The sequence below is a fragment of the Candoia aspera genome, chromosome 2 (genome assembly GCF_035149785.1).
Source record: "Candoia aspera isolate rCanAsp1 chromosome 2, rCanAsp1.hap2, whole genome shotgun sequence".
Taxonomy (NCBI): Eukaryota; Metazoa; Chordata; class Lepidosauria; order Squamata; family Boidae; genus Candoia; species Candoia aspera.
The window spans coordinates 48263106-48289270 of record NC_086154.1 but is presented as its reverse complement, the minus strand read 5'-3'; the positions used below and the strand labels follow the sequence as shown (position 1 = coordinate 48289270).

Sequence of the window (26165 nt, the reverse complement as noted above, 5' to 3'; positions counted from 1 at the left end):
GGTGTAAATACAGATGTAAAGAACTCAGCACTTTATCAGCAGATTTTGGAAATTATACATAAGCTATATTAAGAAATAATATAAACTTTATACTGAATTGACTAAGATCCACTTCTTTATAAGACACAGGTGATTTATAAATGTAGGATTTCAGTCTAAATAATTGCCTTTGACACTGATTATAATTTATATAATCTTGGTTGTTTAAATTTATAACTTGATAAGATATTAGACAAGACATAAGTCAAACTTAACAGCATAAAGGGAAATTAAACTTTCTACAATAGGCTGCACTGAAATGCTAGTATTTTATTATAATGAGTCTGGTGATGTCAAACTGAGACATGACTTCTGTTGCAGAGGACCTGGTAACTAATCTTTTGCAATTATACTACAGTGTAAAGCTGTGATAATTACTGCTGGACTGGAAAAATGTGTTTAACAAAAAAATACTATTTTTTTAATGTATGTTGAATGTGATTACCCCCAAGAGTCCTACAGTCCTACAGGTGTGAATTATTACATAAATACCAAAAGGAGAAAGAAGACAATCTTAGGAAAATGTCTTGGCAATTTTGTTTCATGTTTTCCTATGAAAAAAACCTTTTTCCTAAGATCTGTAATTCTTGAAACATTTATTCATATTCATTTAAAAATAAAGACATATGGAAAAGCCCTGGGAAAAACTAAACCAAATCAAACAAGAAAGTCAGGGCTACTTAACAAAATGAGATTTATTGCTTTTGGTGGTTAAAGCATTAGAGTGCATAACATTGCGAGTTTTTTTATAATTTTTACAAACCTTACATATCCTTGACTCCCATATAAAATCTCCCAGATAAGGAGCATTTTTTCTATAAACTATACTTATAAAAGAACAATATTGGCACTAGAAAGCAACATTCTCTGGAGTTCTTTGTTCTGAGCATCACTTAAGCCCAAGTATTTTTCAAAAACACTGTAGTGAGGAGCTGTACTCAGAACAATCTTCAAGGTCTGCATCTAGATACAGGGACAGCTGGACTTTTACGCAATTGAGAAGTTATTCTTGGAGCTGTCCATGGTCTGATAGATCATGTTTCTGGCTCAGATTCTGTACTAGCTCCTTGCTTGCAACAATCTACTTCATGACCACTCTTCTGACCACTGCCCATGTCAAATTCTCTTGTCACCTAAGAGGATTTTGCTCAAAATTTCAACATTCTAAGCAGTTATGGCATTCACTGGAAAAGGTTAAATGTATTTTTTAAATGGACATCTTCACACAGATTCATTTATAAGAGGGTTTTTTTTTTTATTTGTTTGTTATTTTATGAGATCATTTATTATTTCCAGATGAAAATCCAGAAAAAAGTTTTGCTTATTTTAAAGGAACACAAGTACATACATATAAATCTGTAATAAACTATGTTTACTTCTGTTTGAGGAAGTAAGGCATGTTTAACTCATTTGATTTTAATGGGAGATATTTAAATATATGCTCTGTGCCCAAAAGTGCAGAGACCCTTAGTGAAATTTAAGGCACCAATTTTCTAGGGAATAAGCTCACTATAAACTAAAAGGAATTTGGCATGGAGTCCCACAGGGAAATTCGGGGGGGGGGGGAGGGTGTCTGTAAGAAATTTCCCTCTAAAGAACAGAAGGAAGCAAAGGAAAAAGATTATGGAGGGTTACAAATAGAGTTTGACTGTAATAGTAAATGGCTCCTTATGGAAAGGAATAGAAAATAATGTGTATAGGCTGGACTTGCTGGCTTATGAAGTGTGCTATCTCATAGATCAGGACTAGAGTTTTTTCTGCTACTTTGAGTCAGTTGTGGTTGTTCTTTACAATTCTGTGAGTTTTATTTATGTATGTAGGTTATTTGTATGACTTTCTTAGTGCCAATTTATTATTGTAAGTTGCCCTGATTCTTACAATTGAGGCAAAGTATGAATGCTGCAAAATAAATGAATAAATAAAAATAATGCATTTTATGGATGATGGATTGCTGGCACAAGGCTGATGACATCTCACAAGGACTGAGTGAGATGTATTTGGCCCTAGAATGGCAAAGTGATCAGGAGCACTGATTTAATGCTAGATTTAAATCTAGCACTTGCAGCAGCCTTCGCTGCTTCTAGTTCTTTGTATTAAGATTACTACTCAGGTTTTTTCTCCCCCACCTGGTCTTACCCTTTCAAAGCTTGGGTGGGATGTTTAGTTAGGATGGAGCAAGCCCCAGAGCAGAGCTACAACTCAACAAAAATAGGCTTCAGAAAAGCATTATGCCTTGAATACCAGGTGCTTGGTAATAATGGTGGAAGAAGGTTACCCTCTAGTCCATCATCCAGAAAGCATTTAATTGGCCACTCTATAACACAGGATGCTAGACTACATGGGTTTTGGTTTGATTCCACAGAACTCTTCATTTCTTCTTATGTCAGGAAATCTTCTCCAATCCCGAATGAGTTCAAATCTCCAGAGCCACATGAGTTGCATTCTAACATATGAAGAAATTTGCTGTTGGTCTAGCCAAACCTTTATTTATTATTTCTGAGAAATCTTGGAAAACAGATGAAGTAATGGAAAACTGGAAGCCAACTCCTGTCCATATCTTCAAAAAAAATTCATGAAGAGATCTGGGGGACATCAATATTGAATGACACTGATAGCAGGAAAGATTATGGAGTAGAGCAAATAGTGGTCAATATGTAGGCTCCCTGAAAAAAATGCACTGATTATTGGAAGTCAGTATGGATTTATAAAAAACAAATCTTGTCAGACTAATTTGGTTTCAATTTTTGATTAAGTAAAATCAGATTATGAAAATTCTGTGAATATAATTAATATAACTTGTTTTAAGCAAGTTATAATTTATTTAACAAAATAGCCATTGACTTTTTGGCTGGGAAGCTAGATAAGTATGACTTATTCTATGGCATGCCTGTTAGGTTGATTTATAGCTGACTTGAAAACCATAGCCAAAGAGGAGACATTATAGTTTCTCATCAAACTCCAGTAAAGTATAAATGAAGTGCCATAGGCTTCAGTCCTAGGATGAAACTTTTCAATGTATTTATTAAAGAGTTAAAGGAAAAGATGGAAGGAAAGCTTATCACATCTGAGGTGGGGGTTAATACTCTGGAAAGCAGAAACAAAATTCAAAATCATCTGGATATGCTGAAGATGGCAAATGTAATGTTAGGCTGCAGTGACAAAAGTACAGTTTCCAGATCATAGGAAGTAATTTTTCCATTCTGTTCTCCATTGGTCAAACCCTAACACATCCAGTTTTGGGCATTACATCAAGAAAAGAATCAGTGAAACTGAGGTACAGTAGGTGTACAGAAAATCAACAAAAATGATAAGAGTACATACAGAAAGATTCAGGGAGCTTGATATGTTTATCTTTGAGGAAAGATGACTGAGGAGAGAATATGATAGCACTTTTCAAGTACCGTAGAGAGTAAGGAAGATGTCCTTCCTTTTCCCAGACATATGCAGGAGCTGTTGCCTCAGCAAAAAGGGCTGAAACATTTTTTAAGTCCAGAACAGCAAGATAACATTCAGAAGCAGTTCAGGCAGATGCCTCCCTAATTCACTAATCTGTAAGAATGGGAAAGAGGTACAGCACAATCAGACTTGCACTGATTCTGTTGTTATAGCCAATCTCAATAAAAGTATTTCTAGCCTTCCTATGGAGTTGATTTCCTGATCTGGTCCTTTTCATGGGGCTGACAATTACATAAGAGAATGTCATACAGTACAGAAGACATCCACAACTTATTCTCTATCACCAGCCCAGTGGGTACAACATAGAAGTCTTGAGTTATAGGACAGCCAATTCCAGTGGAATGACAGCAAAAACTTCAAAAAGTTAAGAGAACTTTGAAAATGGAAACAATTTATGAGGACAATGCAAATCTCCTTCATGTGTCAAGCAGAACCTGTACAAACATTTGTCATGGATATGTTAATTTGGACTCCTGCACTGAGAGGGCAATTGAAATCCTGATGGCCTCTCCAACTCTATGATTCTATTATTTGTATTCTAGGGCTAAATCCAGCACACTTATATATTTATGGGTACTAGAAAGTGCTTACTCTTCATATTATTCATTGTAGAATAGTTTTCTAGCACACAAGCTTTGATGCAAGGCATTCTAGAATCAAAACTCTATTCTGTTTATTGCTCATTTTAGAGAAAGAAATGAATTCAACAGGCAAACAACTTAAAAGCATAGACATTATAGAGCATATTGTACTAACAGCTTCTATGTGAATGAAGGATGCCATCTACAACAGAAGCATTTTATTCAGAATGTTTTTTAATTATTATTATAATATATATTTATTAAATTTATTCCCAACTCCCAGTGACTCTGGACTCAGAACTCAACACTGCAGAAGGATTCCTTGACAATGTAATCGTATCTTCTCAACTGTAAATAGATCTGAGTTCAATGGGACTTTCTCCACTGAAATGAAGATAAATAGCTTACCTGGAATAAGTCCCATAGAAGGACACATGATTTATGAAAGTAAACTTTTTAATTTCATTTTCTTGAAGAAAATAACCTGAAGAGAATACTAAATGGGATTTTTAATGGGCCATTTTAATTCTGCAAAATAGCATGAACCTCTAGCAAGTGCACTTTTCAATCAAATAATATCAAATCCGAAAATATGACACTGGTCCTCAGTCACATCAGTCAAATTCTGTGTCTTTAGCATATTCATTAAAAGTCTTTTCTTCTGCTGAAATCAATGAAAGATGTCTCTCGCAGTATAGTAACACTACAGTGGCAGAGATTTCATACATATGGAATATATTCACAACTTAATGGAATCTTTACTGGCCAAGAAAAAAAATGCTTCAATAGTCATCTATGGTAAAAATCAAATTCACATTCAGCTAAGATATTCACATATATGTAAGCTATCATGTCTAGCTATCTTAAAATGAGCTAACTTCAACTTCTGATTGTCTGCATTTTGTAATTATGCTAATATTTTTAAATCTGTTAAAATAAATCATGAATGGCACAAGTTTGCTTTTCTGAAGCAAACATAATCAGAGCTTTAAAACACAATGACAAAGGAAATGAATACATTAAAGCTAATATATATATACAATTCTTTCCTTACCAAAAAGAAAGATTAAAAGATATGCTAAATGCAAAAACACATGGACAAGGCTAACACAAAAAAGCATCTATGGATAGAAAGAGAAATCTTACTGAAGTGTGTGAAATTAGTAATACACTATACGTTTTACTGAAAGGCAGACATTTTTGAGGTTTGTGTTAGTAGTTATACTTCCCGTCTTAGAAAAATTCATCCATAATTAGAGAAGCAGAAAAATGGCAAAGGAAATGCCCATGAACAAATCTCCAGTGTACACAGATGCATGATATTGTTTGCTGATCTGTCATAGTTTTTATTCTTTACCTTTTGCTTTGTTTAATATGTATGGAAATCTCAGTGGTCATTTTAGCCACTGGAAAAGAAGTAACCATATTATCCCCAAGGATCTTATGATTTGAAAATGAAAGCATACAAAAATATAATTTAGTTTGTCAAGCTGATCACACTTCATCTTAACCACTGGAAGAGAAGAAAATGTACTATCTCCAAGGATAATTGGAAAATGGAAACATTTAAAAATATACTTCAGCTTTTAGGCAATGTGTTAGAGAGAATTCTGGGGATATTTTATTGGCATAAAATATTGGCTCTTACATTTTTTCATATGTTAGTTCATTAATTTATTAGACCAGGGAGAGGGAAGCAGAGAAATGGAACATGACCAAAAATGACAATAGCTGTCCATTTGGATGCAATATGAGGCTGAATTTCCAAAAAGAATTTGCTGAAGACAGAAAAGGTGTATCAGATTTAAATAAAGAAAACTGAGTGTGCAATTCAGCCATATATGCTGAGTATTCTGTGTGGTCTATAAGACCAAATGTAAAGTTCAACATGGTGATATATTAACATTGCATGGAATATCATAAACATTACAGTAAATGTATCAGAAAGAGGCTGATTTGAAAAAGGCTTCACCTAATGGTTTACCACTTCATCAGTTAAAAGGCAAACTTAGTAAAGTAGACCCATGGAAAACATGGCCACCCATCAGCTATGGCAAAAGACCAATTCCATCAGATTTCAGCTATCCCTCACCTGAGCCACCAGGGTCAACTAGGAAAACAGGAAAGATGGGTAGCACAGCCAACAAAGGTAAGATTCTCAACTGCCCTGAGCTTCCCATTTGCTACCACAATGCAGAGTAGCATTGGCTCACAACACACCAATGCCCCACGAGTTAAATATAAGGTGCTACAAGATGCAAAAGAAAGAAGAGGACTGGGTTTACCTGATTTGAAACTATACTTTGCAGCTTGTTGTTTAGTTTGGATGAAAGAGTGGATGATGCTGAGAAATAAAAGGTTACTGAAGTGAGAAGGACACGATTTGAGATTTGAGTGGCATGGATATTTATGGTACTATAAAGCTAAGGTTAATGTAGATTTTAAAAATAATTTTGTTAAACATGCCATATTGAGAATATGGAATAGATATAAACCCAGGCTGTGCCCAAAAATACCCTTGTGGCTCTCAGCACAAGCAGCATATTAGAGAACAGAAACGGTAAGTAAACACAAATGGCTAACTTATTCTAACATATTAGCATTTTGTCTGGGAGAATGTAAAATAAAATCAACAGAAGATCTGGGGGCAGAAGGGTACACTTGTCAATGGTCCTCTTATGTACAATTACAAGAAAGATTTAAAGTAGATAAAAGAACTTTTGGTTTTGAGCATTGTAAGACTGAGTTGGAAACAGAATTGCATACAAATGATGAACATGTTATTGCTAAAATGTATCAACTTTTATTGAAATTTGAAACAGAAGAAGAACAAGTGAAAGAATGTATGATAAAATGGGCTAAACATTTTGGTTATAACATACAAATGGAACAGTGGGAAAATACTGTATGTGGTTAAAAGGACTGAAATTTACATTGTGTTATACTCTTAAAGAGAATTTTTATAAAATGATGTATTGTTGATATATGTCACCAGAAAAATTGTCCAGAATGTATAAAGGTACTTCAAATTTATGTTGGAAGTGTGAGCAACAAGAGGGAACATTTGTCATGCTTGGTGGATATGTAAAAAAGCTAAAACATTTTGGACTCAACTACATACACTAATTCAGAAGATTTTAAAGATTAATTGACAACTGAAACCAGAGGCTTTTCTTTTGGGACTGATCGGTAAACAGTTGGAAAAGAGTCATGGAACTTTGTTTTTATATATGACAACTGCAGTGAGATTATTATGTGCACAAAGGTGGAAAGTGTCCTGTTCAGACTACGCAGCCAGGCAAGGTCTTATAAAACACACTTTATTAAATAACTATTTACAATAATTAAGTCCTTGAATACAAAGACTCAAATCAAGACACCCAACTGGGCACAACAGGCAGCGAAACAGGACTCTCACTGGACAGGTAGACTGGATGCAACTGGAATGCAGTGTGCTGGAAGCAAGAGATCTCGAACTGGAACGGTGTGCTGGAGCTGTTCTGATGCTGGATCACTGGCAATCTGGAACTGGGTTGGGTCTGGACACGGCAACTGGAGCTTGTCTCAAACTTGGGACAAGGCTAGACTCGGCTGGAAGACCTGGACTAGGCAGAACTCTCAGGACTGAAGACTCGGAGCAAGACTCGAAACAAGGCTGGACTTGACTGGAAGCCGCGGACTAGGCTGAATTCTCTGAACTAGGAACTTGGAGCAAGGCTGGAAACTGGAAGCAAGGCTGGACTCAGCTGAAAGCCCCAGACTAGGCTGAATTCTCTGGATTGGAGATTTGGAGCAGGGCTGGTAACTGGGAATAAGACTGGACCTGGCTGGAAGCTCCAGACTAGACTGGAACACAGATCCAGTACAAGATAGGGGTGCAGTACCTGAACACGGCTGTGCACACAAAGCGCGGTAGGATGGGAGTGGGGACACACGCTGGCGCTGGAGTTTCAAGGCACAAAGAAACTGCTTGGAAGACTGCAGAGTTTCAAGGCTGGAAGCAAGACTGAGACTGCTGGGCTCAGGGAGCAAAGGATCCTCAGTGGCAGCAGACGCAGGATGCAAGTCCTCTTCGGAGCGAAGCAAAGGCACGGGTTCCTCTTTGGCAACAGACGCCGTCTCCGATGCTGGTAGGGACTCTTCTGCAGACGCTGCAGGCTTGTAGGATCAGTTCTCTCTGGCAGCCTGCTCTCCACACAGCTGCCTTTTATTCTGTTCTTTGGCACTCTTGGAGTCTCCTGTAGCCAATCAGGCTGCTTTCTCCTGCACGTGCTTTTTGGCTCATCATTGGTGCACACTGATTGGTGTATTCAAATCCTCCTCCGAATCTTGCCCAATCAGCACCATGGATTCTTCCTGCACTGCTGGCTCAGCCTAGAGTTTCGTTTTCCTGGTTTTGGACCAGTAAGTTTCCAATTCCTCCTCTGACTCTGAAAGAATTTCACTTTCTGAGTCAGAGGCAGGCTTGGTTCTGACAGAAAGATTCGACATTACCCACAATGGAGGAATGGATGGTCAAGATGATGAAATTTGCTGAGATAGCCAAACTGGCATCTTTGATCAGAGAAAACTGATCAAAGACACTAAGTTTAATGCTGATTGGAAACTCCTTATAGACTTTTTGTGTGAAACAGAAACTTTCGATATATGGTTTTGATGATTAGGAAAAAAAATAGATTATAAAAAATGAAAGTTATGCTGTAACCATAGACTAAGGGGTTAATTTACACTTATAGCTGCTGTAAAATAAAATTGGAAGTTACTTCTTTATATTTTCTTTCTTTTTCTGCACTTTTGGCTTTGGCTTTTTCTTCTTTCCTTCCTTCTTTCTCTTCTTCATTCTAAATATTAGTTTCTGTTAGTTTTTATCCTTCTTGTTTAAAATTTTAATAAAGTTATTTTAAAAAACCACCAATGTCAATACTCCTAGAAGTACATAATCATAGTCTAACTGTAGAAACTTACTCAACCTGAAATTATTAGATTGACAGTTAATGCATAGGTGGCTCCCTCAAAAAACCTTCACTGTGACTATGACCTTATTTATTTATTTATTTATTTATTTATTTTTCGAATTCCTATTCCCGCCTATCTCTCCCAAAAGGGGGACTCTGGGCAATTACTACTACCTTATACCTTAGGTATTACTCAGTGATAGTAGTGACAGAAATCTTCATAGTCTTTACATCTGTACAATGCTGATCAACAGTACTATTCTCATTAATGAGAAACCTTATTTACATAGATCTGGTGAATCTTATGCAGCCTTTGAAGACATTCTGTAATCAGTTTGTAATCATAATCAGTGTAATGTCAACATATCAAGTTGGGAAGGATACACATTATCTAATTCACCCAAAGAATATGGACAAGCTATCTGGGAAGTTTGCAGCCTACCACCTGTTTTCTGGATCTTTTCCAGTTGTGACTGATAAAAGCATCTAGGTCAGAATTGAAGAATTGGTGACAGAACAAATCAATTATATAGATTTATTTCAATCTCTTCATAATTCTGCATAGGGATAGTCTTAATTGCCCTGCTGAACTTGCTGATATAACTTACTGGTTGTTGAGAGTACAGCTCTTAGTTCTTAATTTCTAATTGGCAGCTGTTACTATTTATCACACTAAAACTCTTCTTCCAACATCTGGCCTGAGTTTAGGAAGCACACTTCTAACACTGATTCTGATGCAATCTGCTTCACAAGATGTTATAGCGTAATTTCTCTTCTTCATGTGGCCTTCACTTAAGGCAATCAAGAATCCCAATTCTATTCGACTTTTATATGAATCCTCCAAGAGTTGTCCAGTGTTGGGGATTTCAGTGTCATTGTTTTGCTGATGACAAATAGCTTTCCCTTTCTTTTTCACCACAGAAAGTTTAAGAAACTCTTAAACAGGTGCCTGGAATTGATTCTGAGCTGAATGGAAAAGAGGAAGTGAAACTTAATCTTGGAAAAATACTGCTGCAGTGGATTGAGAAGAAGCTGATCTGGATAACAGCATACAACAGACTTGTACTCCTCCTTTGGGACAGGTGTACAACTTGGAAATGATCCTGGATTCATTACTGATGGCTGAGGCAGATTTGGCAGCAATGACCAGAGTATTGTTTGGAAAATCTGATTTGCATGCCATCTGGAGAACTAGACCAAATGACCTAATTATCCATTGTTCTGATTATCTCTAAATCAGACTATCAAGCTTAGTGATAAGATTGCCCCCTTAAGATATATGAAAGCTACAGTTGGTATAGTAAATCACTCATCTTCATGTGGTAGGGCCCCAAAACTCTGCACGTAACTCCAATTTTATGTCACTTATACTGTATATGAGCCAATAAGCCTATTTCAAAATGCTGATCTTAACATTCCCCAAGCTGTAATGATTGTTGAGGTTATCTAAAGTCCACCTTCCTAGATCTGCACATAAACAAACTCTACCTCTGATGTTATTTGGATGTCTATGTTTATTCAGATGCATGACTATGCTTTTCTGCTTATATGATCATCCAAGGTGGCTTACCCAATAAAACAAAATACAAAATCTAACATAAAATTTATACAAATAACAGTACAATAAAAATCATAAAAATAAATTAACAAAATTGGGCAAAAGACGGGTGATTTTCCCATGTTGTTAAATACTGGGAAAGTGGGAGTCAAATGCACTTCCTGGGGCATAATTTTCCATAATCAGAGAGCCATTCAAGAGAAGGTCAAGCAGTAGGACAACTTGAAAAGGGCCTTTTCTGCTGGTCTAACTCACTCACTGGGCATATTCACTAGTTCATGTTAAGATTAGCAAGGTTAGTTTGCTTGCCTTTTTCAGGGGGCTGAAGTTGGAACTCCCTTCTAAATAGACATGTGCATTAATGTAATCTGGGATACCAGTGGCCAAGTCATAAGCATGTGGTTGACCTCCAATGGAATAAAAAATATTATTTTTTCTGAATTATGTCCAAAAAAACCATGTATACACTAATCTAATAAAAAATTACCCTGGCACATGTTTTGCTTCCTGGTGAAACTATTATTTTAAAAAAAAATCATGGTGAAACATGTTTGTAGTGCTATGTGCAAAATGGAAATACTACTTTAGTAACACAAAAAGTATTCAGACAAAAGCAACAAGATTGATATAATACATAGAAGCCAATTAAGGGAGGCATCACCAAAGGAATGAAGTATTTTGAGCCTGAAAGAAAAAAGATTAAAAGAGAAAATTCTTAATCTTTTCAGATGAGTTTTTAAAAAGTCCAGAAGGGATTGAAAAACCGATTATTCCTTATGTCCACCAAGACTGAACAGGCAGCTGGTTTTAAACATTACATAAAGACAACACACTGATGGTTACCTAACGCTGTCATTTTTTATTTCCAGGGAAGGTAGAATAAAAGCTTGGGGTATATCCCTGGTAAGACTTCCATCTGCTAAAAAGCGAAGTGGGGCTTTTACTAAGATTTGGACTGCAAAATGTGGAAAACCACTAGATGGCAGTAAAGAGACACAAAAAAGTTCATAACTCTTTGCTGCCATCTAATGGTCTTTGAGACCAACTAGTTTTCATAGATACATCTTCTTGAACCCTGGACTGGTAGCTACACCTTGCAAAATCCTCCTATTTGACTAATTTTAAAGGTATAGGAATTTTTCCCTTAGAATATATTACTGTTTTTCTGGATACTGGATGCTGGTTTTATAAACTGTGTTGCTGGTTTTTGGGGGTGGGGGAGGGAATAAACAACTGTACACCTCCTAAAGTCACTTTGGGCAGATGGGCAGATATATAAATAGTCTAAATAAACATATATTCTGCATCTTTGCTAACCATCTAGATCTTTGCTAACCATCTAGTAGGAGTCCAGATTTTTACAGCCTAGACCTGATAGCCCCAATTTCTTAGGTAAGATCTATGACAAATCCAATGGTACAGGACTTTTTCCAGAATAAATACAGCCAATTACCAAAAGATTTGCATGGGATATATGTAACCAGTAGGGCTGTGCAGAACTTTGGATTCAATTCTGAAATTGCTCCTCCTCTATGAATGTTTAGTGGGAGCCATGACATAAGAGTTTTAATGGAATAAGAGTTTTGTTAGTAGTAAGAATAGTAGGCAATAATGTATAGCCATAATCCCATAACAAGTCTATTTTTTTTGTTGTCCTCAACTCAGATGGATAGCGCCAGTAATGACTTGCTCAGGTTTCTAGATTAGATAACATTCTCATCTTTCTAAGGAATTCCCACCAGCCTTCTCAGCATTTCTAGACAACAGTAATTACTCTGAGATAAACAGAGATAACTAGGTAACTATTGTCCTTCTTTGGTTTTAAAAAAAATCCAAACATTTGCCAGTCAAGAAAAATCAGTATTTTATCAGTTATTGGGAATGAAGTATATGTGTTATTTGGATTGACAGTCCAATAATGTTTAGACAAATTTAAAAATATTTACTTTGGTAGTGTAAAAGAAAAAAGAAAGAAAGAAAGCAGCTTACCTGCAAATGCTGAGCATTGTCTGTCATATTGTCTTCACGCCTCCGAACTTCTTCTAGCAACTGGGCATTCTTCTTCTTTTCTATTTGTTGATTGTGCTTCAGATTGGCCACCTTCTTGTTTTGATCCTTCATGTGTCTAAGAATGGTATGCATATACCTGTTAATTCTAATGGGTCTATTAACAATGTAACAGTGCAAATATACAAATGATAGCATAAAGTAATTGTTTATCATCAGGCAGAGCTGTTCATTACACATTTTAAAGTAGGAAGTCTATGAAAAATCAGTGTGCTTCATAGTATGAAATACAGAAATGTTACTGCAGATTAAGAACGCACGAAGCAATTCTTAAAAGAGAAATGTGTCATGGTTTAGATTGGTTTAATTTTAGTAGCAAAAACCCCAAGTTCCCAATCTCTATTTTCAGGGCCAAAGTTTAAAACAGGGACCATAACATTTCATTACTGGCACAGATTAAGGGTTCTCAGTTTTACAACTCTACTATTTGATCTTCTGTCTGGACTGAAATGGCTAGGTTGTACACTTGGTACTCTCAGAAGGCTGGGTGTTCCCTTTTAAAGTCTCTATTTAAATTAAAGCATCCATTCACAAATAGTTTTCCATGCCAAGAAACTTATTCTAAAAATCAGTTCCAATCTAATGTGCTTCAAAAAAATTCCCAACATTAATTTCAGAAACAAAATTAGTCCATCAGAACTTAAAATCATGACTGTGTGTCCATAAAAATTCACATGACCACTTAAACCTTCTCAACAATGATAAGCAATTATTTGGCATTATTTTATGACTGACTAATTACTATGAAAGGCTGCAGAAGAAATGTGAGAACATAACTGTTATCTGCTTGAGTTCTTAGATATTAATTTATTTGACTCTCTCACGATTCTAAGGAATTTCTTTCTTTTTATCTATATAATAATAGTCATGTGCAAATTCCAAAAGAGATTTGCACACTAATCTTTTTTGGCAAAAGGAAAGGATATTTTCTAATGTCCATATGATCACGCAAAGTTTTTAAAGGTTTTGGGGAGGTGGAGGTATTAGGTACAGTTGTAGGCTCTAGATTTTTTTTTTCCTGTGAATATTTAGTAAGTAAAAATGTTATGTCCTTAGGTATTTATTGGAAAGTAATTGTATAAATTATACTGGTAGTGGGAAAGCAAAAGCCATTATCAAGAGAAAGCTCCACAATGATTCTAGGCTAAAAATATATGGCAAGAACAATCCCAGAAAATAAATATTATTGAGTCTACCTAGTATAGGAAAATAACTACTATTTCCCAATCTACAATCAGTTTTGTAATTCATATGATGAAAATGTTTCATATAGTTTTAGTGTAGAAAAGAATATAATATGTTTTCCTTATTCAGTGAAAAAATATAGGAGATGGAAAGGAGATATAAAATATATTTTGTATAATTTGCACAGTAACAATATTAATTGTTCTTTTATTTATGTGGTTTTTTTTTTAAAAGGCTCTTCCTTTTTACTATTCTTGTTTTACTGCAGGAATACCTGAAGTTTTCTAAATCTGTTCAAATGTTTTATAGTTTAACCATTCTGTAACATCATTCTCCAAATTACCCTAGAAGAGTTCCTGTTGAACTCTTCTCTTAAAATTTATTTATACTACTCAGAAGGCCATTCAGTTTCAGCTCATAATGTGCTTCCATCTGAGGATCTGATTGATTGATTGATTGACTGATTGACTGATTGACTGATTATGTGCCATCAAGTCAGTTTTGACTCTTAGCAACCACTAAGATAGATTTTCTTCAGGACAATCTGACCCCAACCTGGTCCTTCAGGTCTTTCAGTGGTGCACCCAATGGGGAGTGTTGTTTTATCAACTTATTCTTCTCTGTTTTACCAGTTTATTCTTCTTCTCTGACTCTCCCTGACTCTCTCTGACTTTCCTGAAACAGGAATCTCAACTGAATCTCATAAAGAAAGAGTTATTTTCTTTTCTGACACTTTGGATCTAATATTATTCCTATAAGTGTACACTTTCTCCCAATTCTGATTGAACAGAGAGAGAGAGAGAGAACATGCAGGTACAATTTGCTGTAAGAAGCTGCTATTTAAATAAGTAAATAAATAAATTTATATGCCCCTGACTCCCAGCAACACTGGACAGTTAATATAATAGAAACTTATACCAGATACAAAACTGGTTAATAATTTAACTTAATTAAATCATATTTTTTCAATTGTATCTTTTTCATGGATTTTGCACCCATAGAAGTCAAAATCATATACCATTCAGATATTTTGCTTAGTATTTATCACAAGCCTGATAGGTACATAAATCTAGATTTGCATATTTTATTGATTAGCTTTAATGTGAATTATTCAGATCATGCAGCACAGTAATATAGTTGACAGGTTGCATGTACCTGTGACAGCTTAAAAGCACAGCATTTGTTCACTCTATTCCACAATACCATGCAAACTATGACACAGATAGCCCAAGATCAGTAACGTCTTTGAAACAAAATTTCCAGATGTGATTCACTAGGCTAGAGTGACTAAAGCATTGCCCAAAACTATAAAAAGTATCTACCTCAGTGCTTATCTAACACTTCATGTTCCACTCCTGACATCCTTGTGTAACCCTGTCACTGATGCCTATCTTTCCATCCGATCATCCAATAAAAACTATAGTGACTTGGAGCTGTTTTTATCTCCTAATGGTACAACTACAGCAGGTGTGTGTGTGTGTGTGTGTGTGTGTGTGTGTTTAAAGCAACCATAGTGTTCCCAGTAGTATTGAATAACTGCTCTTGCTCCCTGTAAAGAGATAAACACACCAGTTTATATAGTGCACCAACATAATGTTGAAGAATCCCATCATGGCAAATAAAGCAGAGCCACCATTGCAAAGTATAAGATTAACACTTCAACATACACAAATGTGACCATGTTATTTGGTTGGCTATAGTTTAATTGTAATAATATGATCTAAATAATTATCTACTTGGGGAATATAACAAATTCATTCACTATTTGTGCCCATGCCAGAGCCCTGTACCATGTATCCACCAGATCTAGACTGGGGAAGATTGAACAAAATGCCCTATTATCCAAGTCGAAATCCATTCCTGTAATGATCCTCCACGTGAGCTTCCTGCAGGCTCTCAAAATCTGCTCTGGAGGTTTGGGAAATTACTCTCCTCCATTCCTCAACTTGAAGTAACTCTGAGTCATAGAAATACATGAGTAGGTTCTTCCCTATGGGCCCAAATAGAAAATAAATAGGCAGCCATGCTCATTAGCTCTGTAAATGTTTATTATGAAATAAGGATCTAATTTCTATAATATAAAGGCAGTGTATAGCTAGATATTACCTAATATTGATGCTGTTTGTATTACTTCCCTATTTAGTTTGATTAGCCTAAATTGAGAATGTTCCCTGATGACTCTGCCTTAATCAGAAGGGCAGCATCTTGCTGTAATATAAATGGAAGCCATCAAAATGCAAATGCTATTCAGTAGGAAGGCCACCAGAAAATACAATGGGCCTATGTTTCCAAAGATACCCTGGGCAGCAATCTGTTAAATTATCAGAGAACTTGATATGGATGAAGTGATGCTCTAAGAATGCTATTTTCACAGGGGGAGTTTCAGCCAGGAAGGGAGAGGTTACAGCTTCATTTAAAGAAAACCACAGTTACTAAAATGGATGGAGAACTAAAAAGTATAATAAACTATCTTTCTGGGGAACAGGACTATGAACCTAAAACAATCACAAGTGTGCTGTGTGATTTCCCCATTATTTCCTTTTCTGAAACTCAGAGTCCCAAGGTGACTTCTTTCTGAGCAAACTGTTAAGATTTAATGTATCCTGCTTACAGTCCTACTGCACATAGCACTGTCAAACAAGGTTACATGTCAGAGCTTCATTGTACTTTGAGAGCAATGAACTTGGCTCTTCTTCTGTTGTTTCAAAGACATGCACTGAAGCATTCAATTTGTGAAAGATCAAAGGTAGAGCCAAATAAAGACAGAACGGTATTCATTAGCTAAAGGATATAAATAAGTTTAAAAATACAAAGAAAGAAAGAAACAGAGAAACTTAAATAGACAGAATGTATAAACGTAGAACAGATAAGCTAACAAACAAATAATATTTGGGATTTAGAAATTAACTTCTTTCCCATGTGTTATATTGAAATAGATTAAATAACTTGCCTAAGAAGCATTTATTTCAGTAATCTGATGTCAGTATCTATTGTTGGCAGGAGATGGGGAGAGTCAATGTATTTGTAAACTCTTTGAAGCAAAGACATTGGCTTAAGTTTATTACAATGTGATTGTTCAACATGTTAGATACATCATCTTCGTCCACCAAATTGTTTCTTTAAGATGCAGAATAGAGTAAGAAGCACCTGATCTCCTTTTTATTATATAAAAACAAGAGTTAAGGTTGGAATAATTTGTTTTATTGGATTGTTGTATGCCGCCCAGAGTCATTTTTCGTGAGATGGACGGCCATATAAATGTGTTTAATAAGTAAATAAACAAACAAAGACCACTCCCTTTGGCACTTCTTCTGTTGTTCATAAGCTCATTATCCACATTATCCTCTGGAAAGCTCTGTGCCTTTTGATATCTAAAGATATATATGTTAATTCTAGCCCTTTGTTTGCAATTGTCTCTCCCTCTATTTGCCCATGTTCAATAAATAAAAATCAAGCTGTATTTTTGGTAGCTGAACCAAGTGGGATGTATGCTTGCTCTGATTGGGATATAAGGATTGACTGGAATTTTGCTGGGTGCAAACTAAACTTGAAATTACCCACAGTAATTTTCCAACAAAGACAGTCCATTTAAGCAATGGGGTCATGTGTTCTAAGTTTAATTTCTAAGCCAGCAATTCATTCATTTATTCGTTCGTTCGTTCGTTCAAGAAACATACTATGGCACACTGCAAGGCACATTGGCATAAAAGATTCTTCAAGAGCCTTCTAAATGAAAGGAGAGCCAGGGTGAGCTTTTATTTCTGGGTGTAAAATATTCCAGAATGTGGGTACTATTATCAAAAACAGCAGCCATCTTGTCCTAGACCTTAGGCCCATGGATATCTTGAGGGTGCTCAGCATTCTCATCAGGGCCTCTCTTGATTACTAGATTGAACAGGCAGAATCAGATTGGTAAGGTGGTTCCTGATATATCCCAGGCCCATGCTGTATAGAGCACTGAATTGGGTCCAGCTTGGCCACTGTAATCGGGACCAGTTATAGATTCCGAGCTAACTGCAATTGCAAACCTGCATTGAATGCATTGCATTAGTCCAGGCATGTGGTGATCAGGGTATGACCTACTTTCACTGGAGTATCCTGGTCTAAGTAGGGTCACAACTGGCAGACCATTTAGATCTGGGTAAATGCCTTCTGGCCATGGTTTCCACTTGATGCTCCAGCAGGAACTTGTGAGATCCCAAGTCACAAACCAGCTCCTTCAGGACAGCATAATACCATCAAGAACCACTATTGTGGCCAATATTCCTGAATGCTTATTGACAAACAGCAGCTCTGTCCTGGTAGGATTTAATCTGAGCTTGTTTCTCCATGCAGCCTTCCAGACACCAATTCAAGATTACCACAGCATCTCCACTTCAGTGGCAATGCACAGTTGAGGGTCATCAGCATACTGATGACACCTCACCTTGAACTATGTATAACCTCTCCCATTTAATCTAGATATATAGAACCAAGCCCTGCGGCACTCCACATAGGAGTGGCTCAGAGCTTGGCCACTCAGCTCCTATGACTACCAACTGGAGCCATCAGTCAGGTAAAAACAAAACCACTGTAAACTCTTGCTTATAGTAAAGTGGGATGCCATGGCTGATGGTATCAAATGCTACCAAGAGGTCCAATAGAATGAGGAGGCATGCACTATCCAATCCAGGTCTTGACAAAGGACATCCACTTGCACGATCATGCAGTCTGGGACTGGGTCCTGAATGAAAGGTATGCAGATGATATACTTCTTCTAGGGTTTTCTATAGCTGATTCACCCACTACCTTCTCAACAACCTTCCCTAAAACAGAAAAGTTGAAAACAGGGCAAAATTTGCACTGAGAGATGGCCTCTTCAGGAGAAGGCAAACCACCACAAGTTTAGAGGTGGTAGCATAACAGCCTCTTTCAAAGAGGCATTAACTACTTCTCCAGTCTAGCCAGTCACACACCACCTCACTGCTTGAAGGGGCCTGGATGGGCATAGATCAAGCCTGCAAGTTGCAGCATTCATGCTACAGAGAACTTTATCCATTTCCTTGGATCTCAAAAGCTCAAAAGAATCCCAGATCATAATTACAAGATGTCACCTTTCCAACTTGCCCTTAGACTTGTCCAAACCAGAGCAAATATGACCAGGTTTATCTCAAGAAAACCTGCAAAATCATCTGGATGATGATTTTGGTGATCCTTCCCCAAAGGAGTCTGAGTCACCCTGAACAGGGCAGCCATTTGGGAGTTTATGGATGCAGTAAGCATGAAGAAGTGTTGATGCTTCTTGAATTGTGTCACAATTTTTTCTCTTTGGATGGTACTATAAAGAGGGCAAGAGTACTAATAGTACTTGTGTGGTTCTTGGAATTCCCCCAAGTCTGCAGTTCTCTTGTCATATTTTTGCCACATAGAAACCATCATTCAACCAAGATTAATACATATAGGCATCAATTCTATCTGTGTGCAAAAAGTAAAAAAAAAAGGTTGGCTCATTTTTATTTGCTATGTTGAACAAAGTAAATCCTAGAGAAGAGTTAAAAGCCTGGGTTAAAAGGATGTATCAGTGGCAAAAGGCAAAGATCATGGCCAATGGAGCATGTTCCACAAATCTGCAAATAAGTAAAGGCACTAGGCAAGGAGGCCCATTCTCTTCCCTATGATTTATCATCACCTTAGAAATACTGACATAAAAAGTCTGAGGTGACAAACAAATATCTGGCCTGAAAATAAAAATAAGCTTAAACGTTATGCAGATGATATTCAGTAGTATTAACCATCACAGAACCACAAACTGCAGTAAGATAGTTGATGAAAATAATCCAAGCCCTTGGAAAATTATCCAGATATAAAATCAATATTAAAAGAAAAAATAATTGTAAGACATTTAACGCAAGAAGAAGATGATGATTTTCTGTGGAAGGAATCTGGCCACCAGATAATAGATTCAGTGAAATATCTGGGTTTGTATTTAACAGGCAATAATCAAGAAAATATATAAAAACAATTATGTCAAACTATGGAAAGAAATTAAGAGAGATCTTGAAAGGTGGAAAAATTTAAAGCTCTCTTGGTTAGCATCAATTGTGATTATTAAGATGAATGTATTTCCCAAGATAAACTATTTGTTTCAAATGGTGCCAATTCCAATTCCAGAAAAAAGTTTACAAGAATGGCCAAAAAACTGTTAGTAAATCTATATGGAGTGGAAAAAAACCTAGAGTTAAAGACAAAGCTTGATAAAAGTATGGAACCTTTCAAGAAAAATAATAAGTCCAGCAATTTCACCATTAGCCTCTCCTTTACATGTTTTTTCATGTTGGAGATAATTATAGTAAGAAATGTGCAATTACATATGCAGATGTGGCCCATTCAGACTCTATGAACAGACCAAAGACACTCCAAGAACTTCTTGGTGAAAGCCAGATGTACCATGGTTGATGTACTGACAAATTGCTGGAAGAATAAAAACTGACCTCAAAAATGAGGGAAGGCTTCTAAAAAAAAAAAAGACAGAATTTAAAATGCTCATACAAAATCAAGATCAGCTACTAGGGTGCATACATAAACTCAGATTTGACAAAGAGACAGAACAAAAAATTGCATGATAAAATGGATGCGAAACTTTAAAGAAACAGTCACAACATAACAATGGGAAAACTTATGGAACAAATCTATAAAATTTACCTCAAGTTATAATGACATGAGACAGAAGGAACATTTTACCATATGTGGTAGACAGGTAAAAAACTGAAAAGTACTGGAATGAAATACACAGCACTACTCAGAGAATTTTAGAAATCAAATCTGAAATGAAACCACAACTTTTCTTACTATGCATAATTTCAAAACATGTTAACAAAACATAAAATAATTTACTAAGATAGATATTTACCACTGCAAGGATAAATTTAGCACAACATTGGAAAAGAGACACTTTGCTGACAATAATAGACTGGAAACTTAAACTTGGAGAATAAGCAGTAATAGCAAAATTAATAGCATATACAGGTAGTCCTTGCTTAATGACCCTAATTGGGAATGGAATTTCTGTTTCTAAGTGAAGTGGTCATTAGGCGAAACATCATGTGACCGCACTGCTTAGCAACAGCAGTTCCGGTAGTCCCAGTTGCAATCATTAGGTGAGGACTGCACCGTCGTTAGGCAATAACCTCACACTTCTCCTGCTGTGCGCGAACTGCCAGCTCTGTCCTGCTGCCTCCTCCCCAGCCAGCCTGGCGAGGAACCTCTGGCAGACAAGGCTGCGCTGTCCAGCCACACTCGCCTCCACTTCAACTCCCCCACCCAACTATCTCCCCCCATCTCTGCCCTTTTGGGCACCTCGCACTCTGCTGCTACCTACCACTGCTGCCCCAGCTGACCTTTGCCACCTTCTTCCTCCCACTGAGGAAGAGACACGCCTACCTCATGGAGGCATCATGAAGGGCCAGGAGCTGCCTCGGCCAGGCGCACTTTGTCAGTAGCAGGAGAAAGAAGATGGCGAAGGTCAGCTAGGGGCAGCAGGGGTGGCCTAGTGCAGGGTGGTTGGGGTTCAGGGTGGAGTGCAGGGCAGCCAAAAGGGCACAGATAGGGGGAGATTGGCAGGTGGGGGGAGTTGAAGTGCACAGTGGGATTGTAAAAGGGGGCAGGCTTCCAAGAGCCCAAAGTTTGATCACAAATTTTTGCAACAACCGTAATTTTGAGGACTAATCATAACTACCATTCATTAAGTACTGTTGTACCTTCTAACAGACAAAATTGAATCAAAAAGGGCCTACTTATATAATATATGTATGTAGAGTATGGTTTTTAAGGGGAAAAGGAACTGACTAAAAAATTGAAATCAGAAATACACAAACATTTTTAAATATTTATAAATATGGTACATTAGTTGAAGTATAACAAAAGGAGGAAGTCAGAAATTAATATTTATAATGTTTTTAGTAGTTTTTCTTTTTAAAAAGTTCTTAATAAATAGTGGAGATTTTGGCATATAGTTCACAGATTCAAATCCCTGCTCACATTATTAAAATAATTTAATTTATTTTGTTTTTTTATGATTAATTTCTCATCAACTATATATGGAGCACTAATTGTACAATCTTGGTAATTTTTCTGTCCACTTATAGATATTGTATTTCTATATCAATTATTATACAAATCACTAACAGAACTATAAACAGTAAACAATACATTAAATCCATGACAAATATAGATAAAACTGAAATATGATTGTATGGAAAAAAAAACTCACATTTTGGATATGCAAAAGAAATTTATGAATTGCTTTCTTCTGTTCTACAAACAAGGTGGAATGGAGAAAAGGCCTCCCAAGCAGCCCTGATAGCAGAGCCTAGCTTACGTTATACACAAATCTGAACTAGATTTTTGCAGAGACAATGAGTTTCTTGAGTAGGCAATTAGCTCTAGAAACTCTGGAGCCCTTTTACTCCATCAGCCTAGGTTTACCACCTGCATGTAAGCAATTAGGCAATTGTTCAAGACTCTAAACTTTATGTGAAAACTTAAACCCATGTTTGCGCAGGCCAGGTTACTATCTTATTTGGCTCACTGTTAAAGTTTATTGGACTGCTCTAACATCTTAAAGAACAAAGCCTTCAAAAGACCAGGGCTATAATTAAGAGACTCATCATGTTTAACTCCCCAAAAACAAAGTCTTTTAGTGGGTTGAGAATCCTTATCTGCTTAGCAGGTCTGGTTTTCTGACATAAATGATAGCAAAACTACTAAGACTACTTGTTACTGATTGAGCAACAAACTAAAACTTTTAATCAGCCATCTGAGTCACTTTCTTTATTCCATTTTATAGCACTGTAAATTGTGTAGAAAGGCTAACATGAAAAATACACAGATTATTGTCTGTTTTTAAGAGGAAATTACTCAAACAAACCCACCATAAATAACAGTCAGCATCCAATCCTTGAAATTATTTAGAGCAATTTGAAAAGCAGGCAATCATACTTGAGCAAACCATTTGTTGCCCTATGAAGTTAATAGGTCTTTGTTAAATATTTACATTAAAAAGTACAAATGATACACTAATATAAAGTAATGAGGTGGGAACAACATTTGGTGTCCTTCCTATTGCATTTTACATATATTCTGGACTTGTTAAAGAATCACACTGCTCTCTTTAAAACACACCCACACTAACTAATATTTTGGGGAGAATAACCTACTTGTTTTTCCTAAAGTGCTTTTCAAAAGAACCGAGGTAGGAACATGTCCGGACTGAGATACATTGGCAACAGCTTGTCCAAACTGCAGGGTACCTCATTCTCCCACTGGACATTTCCTCTACAGCTCTGCCCTCCCAAATTTCTGTTGTAGGAAAGTAACAGCCAATTGTTTTCCTTCCTGTGGGTGGGTCTTCCTAGGCATATATCCTGTAGTTCTCTGTGTTATAGGCAGGTGCATATATGTAAGTACATACATACACAATGTAATATAGACTAGTAATAATAAAAGAGCCAGTTTGGTGTAGTGGTTAAGGCACCAGGCTAGAACCTGGGAGACTGTGAGTTCTAGTCCTCCCTTAGATATGAAAGCCAGCTGGGTGGCCTTCAGCCAGTCATTCTCTCTCAGCCCTAGGAAGAAGGCAATGGCAAACCACTTGCTGAAAAAACTACAGAGACTAGTCAAGGCAGTCACCAGGAGTCAATGGTGACTCGAAGGCACCAAACAACAATAATACATACATACATACATGCAAAGTTATATCTATCAAAATACAAATACAGGCAGGCACAGCAACCAGTTTTACAACTTTAAAAAAAGTCCTTTCTTGCTACCTATTAGTCTCCAGTGTCTTCTAGAGCCACCTTAAACTGAAGTTCTGCAACAGTGCAGTGGTTATAAGAGTGTCCTAGCATATAGTGTGTTGCTGGCTTGAAAACTGAAAGATTATTTTTAAATTACTGATTTTTTCCCCTGAGCTACCTCATTTCTACTGTTTTTCCTTTTTAAAGTAAGTCTAGCAGTGCAACATTTCATTGTTTCTCCAGTCACTTGAGGCAAAAGGGGGTGACATCCTTTTAACTCAAGTGATTGGAATTGAAAACATTTTTTTCCTAAAATAAAAGGGATGGAAACCTTTTACCACAAGTGACTAGAGAACTGATGAAACACTGCACTGCTTGCATTACAAGAAAAAAAAAAGTGGAAATACATACTCAGGGAAAGAAAAAAAATAGTTTAAAAAAAGCCTGCTAGGTTTCCAACCAGCAATATTCCATATGCTAGAGAAATGTTATAACTGCTAGATTGTTGCAGGAGACCAGTTAAGCGTAGCTGTAGAAGACATTACAGATCACAGCAACCTTTAACTAAGTTGAAGGATCTTTCCTGCCTGAGTAAAGGATGCCCGTCTGTATGTCTGTCTATACTACAAATGCCTGTATGTGGCTTTGGTCATATGGCTCTGAACTGATTTGAAGTAGCCAAGTGCAAAGGATGGATCATCAGACAAATCAACCCAGAATTCTCACTTGAGGCACAAATGACCAGGCTCAAATTATCCTACTTTGGACACATTATGCAAAAACCCAGCTCTCTAGAGAAGGCTCCAATGCTGGGAAAGGTAGAAGGAAAGAGAAGAAGAGGACAACCAGCAGCAAGGTGGATAGATGCCCACAAATGAGGGCATCGTTGGAAGACCTGAAGGACCAGATTAGGGACAGATCATCATGGAGAAAATCCATCTATGTAGCCACTTTGACAATGACTTAATGGCATGTAATCAATCAATCAATATGTTGCAGGGAAAACAAACAGCAACGTTTGAGGCAACAGGTACAGAAAAACAGCACTTTGGAAATGGGACAGAAAAACACACCTGAAGGTGGGAAGTGAGTACAAGATAGTGTCATCCATTACCACCATCCCAAAATGGTTGCACACAATGTGGCAACCTGGCAGTGCAGGTATGCTCTCGGTGATGGCTATAGCTTTCCATATTCTCCAAGTGATTTTCTTTAAATATCATAGATTTTATATAGATATTCTGATATAGCACTCTCAATGCTGGGGCCATGAAACTGAATCCTGAGAAAATGGAACCCTGTTGCAGAGTTGGATTTAACACTCCCTTGGCTTGAACATCTCAATGAGTTTTACTTTTAAACATAAAACAGTCAGGCAGAAAACCATCACAGAGTGGTAGGAAAACTATTTGTATGTAGTCATCTATAAGAATATATTTGTTTATAGTATTGACATAGATGAGAATCCTAACCTTAACAGTGTTTATTTTACATTTATTATATTCTACATCTCAGCCTGTATAGATAATGTTATGGAAAATATGTTTCATTCAAATTCAGAAAAAATAATTAAAGAAAGAAACTAGAAAGCATGTAACAAATGATAAAGGAACACTTCCTTTTTTAAAATAAATTATAAAAAAAGACAGACATTAATGATTATTCAAGCTGGGAAAACTTAACACATTGCTGGCATTCCCTAGTAAACCAAATTATATAATCAACTCAACCGCAGAAGAAAAACTTGGCTGGATTATAAGAACAGATTTCTTTAATTAAGCCCATAATTTTGCTAGGCAAGAATAACAAAATAGAGGCTTCTGGTAGAAGTAGCTTTTCTTTTACTTTCTTAACTTGCTTATACATTTAACACAGGAGTAGACAATGCATGTATGTGTGTGTATCTATGTGCATGTATGTATGTAAATGTATATGTACAGTATATGTGTGTATGTGCATGTGTGTATAAAGCCCAGAAGTAATAGGGCAGTCAAAATTTAGCAGAAAATCAGAAAAAAAATTATTAATGGAGGAGGAGGAGGAGGAAATTATTTTGTTGACTGCCCTATTTACTTCTGGGACAGACTATATATGTATTTTGATTACAGCCACTGTGGAGTAGTGGTTAACAAACTAGACTAAAAGTGGGGAGTCCCAGTTTTTAGTCCGCCTCAGGCATGGAAGCTGGCTGGCTGACTTTGGGCCAGTAACTCACTCTCAAACCTAGACTGGGAAGTTGAAAAACATCTACCTACTAACAATCACTGGATCAGTGTGATAGGTTACAGTCCATAATCTCAACTGAAGAAGCCTTCGCTCTGCAGTAGATTGATTTCAGGCTGATCATAGTAATATATATTATACCTTTAATTAAATAATAATAATGGCATACTGCAAAACACAATTATTTCCAGGTTTGCACTGGTCCACTCAGAGATGCCAAAGACATTCTTAGAAAATAAAAATAGAGTGCAACTGTAACATAATGCTTTGTTTAAAAGTCTTTCATCTCCCCAGGAAAAACAAAGTTAAGGTATTCTGAAGAATT

General features: G+C 36.6%; 1 protein-coding gene across 1 annotated transcript in view; it reads right to left on the bottom strand.

Annotated features, from left to right (window-relative positions):
* The window catches only part of ERC2 (ELKS/RAB6-interacting/CAST family member 2), a 630778-nt gene that overhangs the window by 308539 nt on the left and 296074 nt on the right, over window positions 1-26165 (bottom strand). The window contains exon 11 of the mRNA XM_063296431.1: window positions 12579-12714. Coding sequence (XP_063152501.1) covers window positions 12579-12714 — 136 coding nt within the window. The remainder of the gene's footprint in view (window positions 1-12578; window positions 12715-26165) is intronic.